The sequence below is a fragment of the Pelodiscus sinensis genome, unplaced genomic scaffold (assembly GCF_049634645.1).
Source record: "Pelodiscus sinensis isolate JC-2024 unplaced genomic scaffold, ASM4963464v1 ctg35, whole genome shotgun sequence".
NCBI classification, from domain to species: Eukaryota; Metazoa; Chordata; order Testudines; family Trionychidae; genus Pelodiscus; species Pelodiscus sinensis.
In genome coordinates this window covers 3,688,260-3,698,180 of record NW_027465908.1, presented here as the reverse complement: position 1 = coordinate 3,698,180, position 9,921 = coordinate 3,688,260, and the positions used below count along the sequence as shown (strand labels likewise).

The 9,921-nt window shown below is 51.0% G+C and overlaps 1 protein-coding gene across 1 annotated transcript; it reads right to left on the bottom strand.

Moving 5' to 3' along the window:
* Nucleotides 1–218: 218 nt before the first annotated feature.
* Nucleotides 219–4,446, bottom strand: LOC102456269 (brain-specific homeobox protein homolog). Its single transcript, XM_075916525.1, has 3 exons — nucleotides 4,104–4,446; nucleotides 1,581–1,777; nucleotides 219–467 (listed from the first exon to the last, which is right to left on the bottom strand). The coding sequence occupies exons 1-3, from the start codon at nucleotides 4,363–4,365 to the stop codon at nucleotides 219–221; spliced, it is 708 nt and encodes a 235-aa protein (XP_075772640.1). The 5' UTR covers nucleotides 4,366–4,446.
* Between the last annotated feature and the right edge of the window lie 5,475 nt (nucleotides 4,447–9,921).

Here is a 9,921-nt window from a genome sequence, read left to right as displayed (position 1 = left end):
GGCCCTTCACATCTCCCCTGGCTCCAGCACTAGCCGGGCTGTGGGGGGTCACTGGGGGCTGGGACAAGCTTTTTAAGCGAGGGGTCTTCGAGAGCCTCTGCCCTGCTTCTTGGGCGGAGGAGCCGGGTCCCTTCGACTCCGCAGGCAAACCCAGAAGCACTGACTAGATGGCGGCCCCCAAAGTCACTTCGCCCGGCGGGGGAGGGGAGAGAGCAGGCCTATATTAGATGCGGTGCGGCGCAAATCTCCCCATCTTCAATGACGTCCACCTCGTCTTCGTTCTCCTCCAGCAGGAAAGCGGGCTGCTGGCCGGCCTTGCGGGGCTCCGCGGGGGCTGGCTCGGTCAGGTCAGGCTCGCTCGAGCTCTGCTCCAGGCCTTCCTCTCCGCTGGGGTTCTTCGGGTCGTCCTGGGTCTTCCTCAGTTGCTTTTTGTGCTTCATTCTCCTGTTCTGGAACCACGTTTTCACCTGCGAGAGGAAGGGGAGGGAAGCCCAGCGCCCCGGGCCCGAGCACCTGTCATTAGCATGTGCCCAGCGCCCCGGGCCCGAGCACCTGTCATTAGCATGTGCCCAGCGCCCCGGGCCCGAGCACCTGTCATTAGCATGTGCCCAGCGCCCCGGGCCTGAGCACCTGTCATTAGCATGTGCCCAGCGCCCCGGGCCCGAGCACCTGTCATTAGCATGTACCCAGCGCCCCGGGCCCGAGCACCTGTCATTAGCATGTACCCAGCGCCCCGGGCCTGAGCACCTGTCATTAGCATGTGCCCAGCGCCCCGGGCCCGAGCACCTGTCATTAGCATGTGCCCAGCGCGCCGGGCCCGAGCACCTGTCATTAGCATGTGCCCAGCGCCCCGGGCCCGAGCACCTGTCATTAGCATGTGCCCAGCGCGCCGGGCCCGAGCACCTGTCATTAGCATGTGCCCAGCGCGCCGGGCCCGAGCACCTGTCATTAGCATGTGCCCAGCGCCCCGGGCCCGAGCACCTGTCATTAGCATGTGCCCAGCGCCCCGGGCCCGAGCACCTGTCATTAGCATGTGCCCAGCGCGCCGGGCCCGAGCACCTGTCATTAGCATGTGCCCAGAGCCTCGAGCCCGAGCACCTGTCATTAGCATGTGCCCAGCGCCCCGGGCCCGAGCACCTGTCATTAGCATGTGCCCAGCGCGCAGGGCCTGAGCACCTGTCATTAGCATGTGCCCAGCGCCCCGGGCCCGAGCACCTGTCATTAGCATGTGCCCAGCGCGCAGGGCCTGAGCACCTGTCATTAGCATGTGCCCAGCGCCCCGGGCCCGAGCACCTGTCATTAGCATGTGCCCAGCGCGCAGGGCCTGAGCACCTGTCATTAGCATGTACCGAGCGCCCCGGGCCTGAGCACCTGTCATTAGCATGTGCCCAGCGCCTCGAGCCCGAGCACCTGTCATTAGCATGTGCCCAGCGCCTCGAGCCCGAGCACCTGTCATTAGCATGTGCCCTGCTCTACACGTGGAACCCAGCCCCGGGAATTGCATGTCACTTCCAGGCCCCCGGGAGCAGAGCAGCGCCCCTTTCCCAGTGCCCCCCCCCCCCCCCCCCCCGCGCCGGTACCTGCGTCTCGGAAAGGCTGAGGGCTGCGGCCAGCTCCACGCGCTCGGGGGTGGACAGGTAGCGCTGCATCTCGAACCTCTTCTCCAGGCCGGAGAGCTGCGAGTCGGAGAAGACGGTGCGGGCTTTGCGGCGGCGGCAGTGTTTGCCTGGCAGCTCGGCGTGCGGGTGGTGCGGGAAGAGGGCTGGCACGGGCATACCTGCAGCGCGGGGCACGGGAGACACAGACCGTGGGGCAGGGCCGAACCGGGGCCGAGGCTGTAGCAGGGTCCTTGCCCCCCACCCCGCAGGGCCAGGAGCTCCCAGGCCTGCCCTTCCCCCCGCCCTGGCTGGACAGGGCTAGCGGCGGGGGTTTGCAGCGCCCGCGGCCCCGCGCCGCGCAGCCTGGTGCGTGGCGTGTACCTAGCGTGGCAACCCCCGCAGCTGGGCCCATCCATTTGCTTCGTCTCCCCAGGGGCCAGTCCTGCCACCCCGCGGACTTCCTCTTGGGAGGAAGGGGGTAGTTTGCCCCGGGCTGACATCCCCCGCCCACCCGCGCACAAAGAACAAACTCAGAGGCTGCTTCAAATTGGGTCGAGTTGTTCTCCCGGGCGGCTCCTTTGCGTGACTAGCTCCACAGACAGCTCAGCTCTAGAAATGTCCCGAAGAACGGCTCCTTTTTGATATTTTTCCCGCACACAAGCACCGAAATATTTTTGTTAAGAAGCTTTCCTGAACACGGCGAGAGGCTACAAATTGCGCTACAAGTGGCATTTTGGTCTGGTGGCAATTCAGAGGTCTAGAATAAAGACAATTATCATTTAAACGCTAGAGATAAACGCGCCTGTGTATTATACAAACAAACTCACATATTAAACGTGTGCGTTTGTAATATATAATTACACCACCGTGTGTGTAATTGTGTGGATATACACAGAATAGTTCTAAATATATACACGCAATTCTAGAAACATGGGCACACTCATTTAGGTATAAAATTGTATATTACATACACAAACACAAAGAAATTTGTGTATGTAATCATGACGTGCGTATTAGTGTATGTTTATTAAATTTGTGTGTGTGTATGTAATCATATGACACGTGTGCCTGTTACTTTAACCTGTGAATGTAATTGTTTTTTCTTATTTCAGGAAACGGGCGCGGGATGAGTTGGTTTTTTAGATCCATGGGTTCCATCGCTTTGCAGTGATGACAAAGGATCGGTTTTCCTCTCCCTTGCTCTTCTGTCCCCTCCCCCTGGTATATAACGGTGGGAAAGTAACGTATTTTTACTGGTGAAACGCAATAAAAAAGTAAAGTGCTGATTTTAGAGACGGGAGGATGTATTTATTTTTTCTATATCTCTGTTCTCAATAATGCACATTTTTTTCTTTACATGCGTTTCCGTTCAATTAGTTATATTGATGGTGGCTAATAATAAGTCCAACCCTCGCTTTCCATTTGACTATTCGAGCTCGGTGTGATTTATTCATCAACCGCTCTATTAAAGAGTTTGAAGAGTGAAGGGTTTTTTAAGCCAAAGGAGAGAGTTTTATTTTATTAGACAATTGGTTCAGTTTGTTCTCTAATTTCTGTGCAGTCCAATACTGGAGTTCATTGTTTTGCGTGCATTTTTGAAAATTGAAATTCTTTACCAGCTACAGGGGAGCCTCTGAAAATATTTACCACCTGTGCTCCGAAAGTCACAATAAAGTGCTGATGGCTGGGATAGGGAAAAAGTCAGGTCGTAACATAATTTAATTTTTTAAAAGGTCAGACAATCCTTTCGGGTACAAGAATAAGGATTTTACCCAGGAAAACTACTCAGATAAATTCCTATGAACTTTTGGGTACTAATAGTAAGTGATGGGAAGCATTTATTGTAAATAAAAAGCTGCAAACCCATTTGCAATAGTTTGCAAATTCACTTTTGGGATTTTTTCTTCATATGAATGGACCTAACAGAGTTTCCGCTCTTTTGTATTTGCTTCTTACATAAGTAGATCGGCGATGGATACACCGATCTGGGAGGGTCTCGTTGAATTGGGATTTCCTTTTTTTTTAAAGGCACGGAACATTTGAACCCTAACAAAAGATACTCTCGAAAAAGTGAGTAAACAGAGTGTTATTTCTATTCAGAGAGAGGGAGGTCACACCCCGGATTTCCCGTCTGACTGCAGGAGAAGAACTGACAAATGCCAATTATTTTGGCTATGCTATTCACTACATCCCCACACCTATAGGCAATGGCTAAATCCAGGGATGCTATTAATCCAGGGCCGGGAATAAAAGAATCCAGTAAAGTCTGATTATTCTATCCCCACTTCTATTGCATCTGCAGGCCCGTGAAACCTGCCTGGCTGCATAACAGGTGCCATTCCTTTAATGACGGAGCGTGTCCCTTACTAGGAGACAGAACCCCCCCCCCCACACACACACACACACACACGTTTGCAGGGACATGACCAGAGCTGGACTCTCTCTGGGCGCTCCCCGTCTTCTGCAGCCGAGAGGAACGCGCGGAGGAGACGAGCCCCAACTTACCCGAGGTGGTTAGGAAGTACGGGTGGTGATGCTCCGGCTTGTGGAGCGCATGGTGCGGGTGGGGAGCCAGGAGGGTGGGGGTGGGCATCAGAGGGTATCCATAGTCCAGGAGGGGGACCCTGGAGGCCAGGGGGCTGGGGAAGTGCTCTGGCGGGACTTCTCTCAAGGGCTTGGGCTTGTGGAGCAGGATGTCTTCGATGAAGAAGGACGTGGGCCTTTGCGCAGAGACGGGGTGCACCGGCGAGGTAAAGTTGTGGTTCATCGCGCCCGCTGGCGAGGCTGGAAGAAGGGGCGCGCGAGGAGGAGGAGGGCTGCCCTCCGCTTCCAGCCCCCTGGCTGAAAACCCGCCGCGCTCCAGAGCCACGAGAGGAGACCAAGGTGGATTTGGGCGGCTCGGAGGAGATTTGTGAAGGGGGGGGGGGCTCTCCAGCGAGCCAATCGCGCACCAGTGGGGCGGGGTCCCCCTCCCGCGCTGTCACCCACACTAATGGAGAGGTTGGAAGGAAGGGGGCGCTGGCCAAGGTGCTGAATCGGTCCATTAAAGGGCCTGTCACAAGGCTGGTGCGAAGCCACTGGGATGGTTAGTTACGCAAGAAGGGAGGGCGAGAAACATGCTCCCAGCGGACTGAGGCTCGTGGAGCAGACAGAGCCATCCCCAGCGAGAGAAAGAGACCGTCACCTGCAAAGGTGTGCCAGGGGGCGCCGTGCAGTGACGCTTATGCCCAAATAAATCTTAGTCTCGAAGGTGCCACAGGACTCCTCCCTTTTTCTTCTTCTTTCCCCCAAACTATAGGTGCTTCAGGGTCAGATAAATGGCTGCAGCCCTCTGGAAATGGCTTATTAGCTATAGTCAGGTGCGTCCCATAGGCTCTGCGTATGCAAGGGAGTATGGATGCTTGTGCGTACAGCGCCTTGCACATGAGCCTCTGACCCCGCCTCAGTACAAACAGACGCCCGTGTTGTTTCAAACAGAAAGAAAGGAGCCCGATCCGCAGCTGATGGAAACCAGAGTTGACTTCAAGCGGTTGCTTGCGGTCCCCGGAGCGACGTTGTTGTACAGAGACTGCGGATCAAGCCGCAAGAGTCTGAGTATAATGACTATTTCCAGGTGCAGATCCTTTAGTGTATGTCAAAGCAACAAGTCTTTGTTCTGTGCCACTAACTTTTAGAGCTGGTTGAAATGCTTCCAAAGCTCAATATTTGTGCCAACAGGGACAAAGTATTTTGCTGACCTTTTCCAATCACTTCTGCTCATTTTTTACTTTCCCAGCGTTGGCTGTGATCTTACTGTACATTTCCTATTTACGGCCGCATTCCCGCCCTTCCTAGCTATTATCCTACTGCGGGTTTGTTCCATTTGCACCCCCCCCCCCTTCTGTTTGTCTTTTTTTCTAATCTGTAGCATTCGTTTCTCCGGAGTCAATTTGCTAAAATTAGGGTGATACGCCACATCATAGCCGAGATAATTTGGGCTCGCATCTCAGAAAATTGCTCTAATTATTGATGTTAAACTCAGGGAAATTAAAAGAAGGCACTTCTCCTTCATCTCCTGATTTTAAGCTCTAATTTGTTGAAATCGAGTTGTCATCACAATTCCAATCACTACTGTTAATAGTAAAAGTGTTTTAATAGAGCCAGAATTCTCGCAACCCATGCTATTAGATAATTAGGAAAGATGTTAGGAAGGCAAGTGCTAATCCTTGGGCACACGGACTGCATTTCCATCTGATCCAGCAGGTAGAACAAATTAATTACCAGAATCAATTAGTCCTAAAAGTACAGTTCTCCAGGAACGATAAGCCATGTCTTCCATATGTATGAGCTGGTAAATGTTAAATAGATGGAGAAACCTTTAAAAGAATAGAAATGGCAATCATAATATTTTAATGAACCTGGAATTCGGAGCACGGGAGTTTTCAGATGTTACTTTTCCATGCACGTGTATAGATGTGCATACAGAAACACCATCAGTTTGGTTCTCATGGTATCTTTCAGACAACGACACAGAATGTTGATGGAAGTTTAAAAAATATTAAATTAGATATTACGCGTCCTGCTTTGCTTTGGTTTATTTTGGGTCAAATCTTGCACTCCTTTAACAGACAAAATTCTAGATAGATAGATAGATCCACTCACATTTATTTTGTGTGCAAGTTTATCTATATCTGTGTCTATATCCTCACACACAAATAGTCTAACTAGATATGGCAGAGAACACAATCACTCAAATAGTGTATGTTTATACAACATGTATACAGAAGTATATGCACATGCCCAAGCATCTTTCTAGTATATACTCAATGTGGATATATACAAACATACATTGAAATACATCCCGTAGACATAATAAAAAAGATATCCAACCAAGAGCTTTTTGTATTTAAACGCCTAAATAAATACTCCACTCTGGGTACGTGTGTGTTTGCCGAGTTTGTGGTGATAGTTGTTTAGCTCTCGGGATATACTCACCTCTGATTACACAGAGGTACGGATGACTTTTTCAGTACACTTTCTATTTCGCTCTCCAGAAACTGACCCTTGTAAGTTTCTCTTAGCCCTACTCTTCCCGAAAGCAACAGCAATTTCTGCATCACCTCGGGATTTGGGATGGCGCTTTAAAAACACAAGAAGCTAACAACTTTCTCTTAGGAGCAAATGGGAAAGCAAATGAATTAATAGTGATGAAACGGGTCTAATGCCCAACTTGTTAAAGCGCAGCCAGGGAGACGTAAGCTGCTTGACCAGCCATCTCATCAAATGAGATTACTCTTGGGGGGCTGGCGCGCCTGCGTTAGCCATCCGCGATATTCCTTTTGAGGCAGATTCAAAGGTTACAGCCTCCCCGTAATGCCAGAGCGATGGTTTCAGGCAGCGGAGGGAACACCCGCCCAGCCCCATTTAAAAGAGAAATGGGGCAGAGTCGGCGGAGGCCACAGCTGGTTCCTTTCCCCTCTGGAAGATTGCGAAGGAACACGCAGCCTGCCCTGCCCCCCTGCAGCCGAGGAGCGAGGCGAGCCGCGATCGTTCAATGGCTGCAGAGGATAACGCAGCATTATCCCAAACAGCATTTCTCAAGCGTGTTGGGGGAAGCTGCTTTCCAACACTTCCCATTTCGCGCTGTTTGCGGCGTCGAAGGGGGCGCCAGGCGCTCCCCGCTACACATGGGCTTTTTGGGGGTTACAAGCGAACCCTGTGAGCCCGGCATTACTGCTCTTGGTCTCTGCCCCTTGCTCTCCAGGAGGCCCTGCATAAGCCTCTGAGTTCAGGGGTCTGGGCACCCCACCACCCAGAGGTTGTTCCCTAAGCTCTTTCCCCCCTTCCCTTCTCTTGACCCATCTTTACAACTCCCCTCTTGTCCCCTTCCCTGCTCAGCTGTGCAAAGCTCTGGGTCCCCCTAGGTAGAAACCAAATAACAAGCCACAAAATAATCCTGTTGCCCTTCAGGTCTCCAGAGCCTGGACGGGTACCCACAAAAGCCAGCAGGTTCCACAGCCACCACCAAGACTGAGACATCATGGCCCTCTCTGATGGTGCCAAACCACACATATTAATACAGTGGTCACCACTGAGTCGATCCGGATCTACTGGTCCATCTTGGAGCCTCTCACCAGTCAGCCTGACTGGTTTGGCCAAGAGGCTATCAAGGGCCAGCACTTCAGCTGCCCCTCCCCCCACAGCTAATCATCTCCTGCACGTTGCCTTCGAGCTGCCTTTCCCCCTAGGGAGCCTTCTGCTTTCTGTGCAGAGAGAGCGAGGAGGGTGCTGATGTCACGGTGTCCCCTCCCACTCTGTATCTTTTCTCCACAAAGCAGAGAGGGGGCACAACCAGACTTGGGATGGACTTTGCTGGCTGCTTTGGGGAGTGGTCCAGGGCCAGGACAGGGGAAAGCCTGCCTTAACCCCACTGCAACACCTGAGGTAAGCAGTGCCCAGCTGGAGCCCACATCCCTAACTCCTACCCCGGTCATGAACTCCCTCCTGTACTCCAAGTCCCAAGCACTCCTGCATCCAAACGCCATCCCAGAGCCTACATCTAGAACCCCCTCCAATACCCCAACTACCTGCCCCTGGCTCAGCTCAGAGCCCCTCTCACACTCCAAATCCCTTAATCCAAGACCAGAGCCTGCACCCAACCCTCTGCCCCAGCCTAGGGTTGCCAGATACTTAAAGAAAAATACCAAACATGTCAGGAAAGAAATTTGGTTGAGCAAAAAAAAAGGGGGGGGGGGACTTGTTGAGAAAAAAAAGGTTGCCTCACCTTTAAAACACCACACTGCCCCCACCCTGCTAGATGTGTCAGGGGAAAATGTCCCCGCCAGCCTTCTCTTCAATAAAAAAACAGAAAATACTGGACGTTTTACATCTGTTACATTTTACGTGTCCGGTATTTTCTGGATTTTTTAATGGACAGAGGTGCCAAAATCGGACTGTCCAGGCAAAAACCAAACATCTGGCAACCCTATCCCAGCCTGATGAGAGTGAGTGAGAATGGGCGAGGGAGGGAGAATGGAGTGAGCAAGGTGGGGCCTCAGAGAACAGGTGGGAAGGAGACGGGGCAAGGGGATTTATATTTGAGGTAGATCTTGGATTGCACTTAAATTCAAAAAATGATCTTGTGCTTAAAAAGGTTGGAGACCTCTGTATTAATACCTTCACTCAGGTCCCTGTTTTCCTAATATTCTAGTTTGTCCTGAAGCCAAAGGAACTAAAGACCAGAACTTGGCCTTCTCTAAGCTGTTTAGCCCAGGAACGTGGTGTATGCCCAGCAGTTTTCTTACAGAAGTTTGGGTCAAGAAAGAGCCATGCTCTGGGCTGAACCCCCGCTTTAGGGTGAGGTTTGCCCATCGCATTTCATGAGATACTTTGCAACAAACTGTGCAAGGCCTTGGCAAATCCGAGGTTTTGTTTGTGTTACTGGTGGGTGCTATGTTTTAGTGGAGCACTTATCCCACAAGAGAGGGAAGGTCTATGAAACAGAACCAGACTTCCAGAGGAAACCGATTTCCTCTGCAGTTTTGAAAAACCTCTTCTCAAAGAAGCGGACTGATAAATAAACCCGCAATGGTGTTCAATACGGCCTGGAGTTTGTAACCCTTCCTGTTAGGTACTCACAATTTGCGAAGGACTTGACTTGAGATATCCAAACTTGCCAGAAAAGCAGATCAAAGGTTGTTATGAGGACCTGATCTTTCCTTCTGGCAAAAATATTTATTGCCAAATCAGGCCCATAAAAGCACAGTTGTTTTATTTTATGCCTCATTTGAGTTTGATTTTTAGAGGCACTGAAAGCCTGCAGTTGCAGTTGTAAAAGGGTTCAGCGTTTCTGAGGACCCAAATTTTCAGGGGCGATCGATATTTTCTCTTGGAGCTATCCTGCCCCTTTTTTCCACATCAGAGAAGGATGAAAATCCCTCCCCAAATGAACAGATCATCAAAGCCTGTGACTTTCAATATCTGTATTTCTTCAAAATATTACCACTCCACCTCTTATGAAACCTTTTCACTTCTTGTAGAGCTGAGTTTGGCTTTTTCTGCTCATAGAATGAAGCAATTTCTGCAGCACTGAAAGGTTTCAATCTATAGACTTTTCTTATACTTATACATGTTTATACCTAGAGCCAATTGGAATCTGCAGCCATTTCTTGCACAGCTTTAATAGCCACAAACAAATCTCTTCTAGATGTGACTGGTGTAGATCTTGCAATGAGCAGTTTAATTCATATTTGGGCATGCAAGTGGTTCTATGCACCTCAAGGCAGCTGGCTGCATTTTCTGCTCTTAGAAATAAGTGACTCTTCCTTTCCAGGGATTAGAAATT

What these genes read in the sequence shown, in the direction of transcription:
- LOC102456269 (XM_075916525.1), bottom strand. Translation starts at nt 4,365, where the DNA reads ATGAACCACAACTTTACCTCGCCGGTGCACCCCGTCTCTGCGCAAAGG. An exon ending in GTACTTCCTAACCACCTCGG is followed by an intron (nt 1,778 to 4,103) that starts GTAAGTTGGGGC and finishes CCCGCGCTGCAG; the next exon opens with GTATGCCCGTGCCAGCCCTC. An exon ending in TCAGCCTTTCCGAGACGCAG is followed by an intron (nt 468 to 1,580) that starts GTACCGGCGCGG and finishes TTCCTCTCGCAG; the next exon opens with GTGAAAACGTGGTTCCAGAA.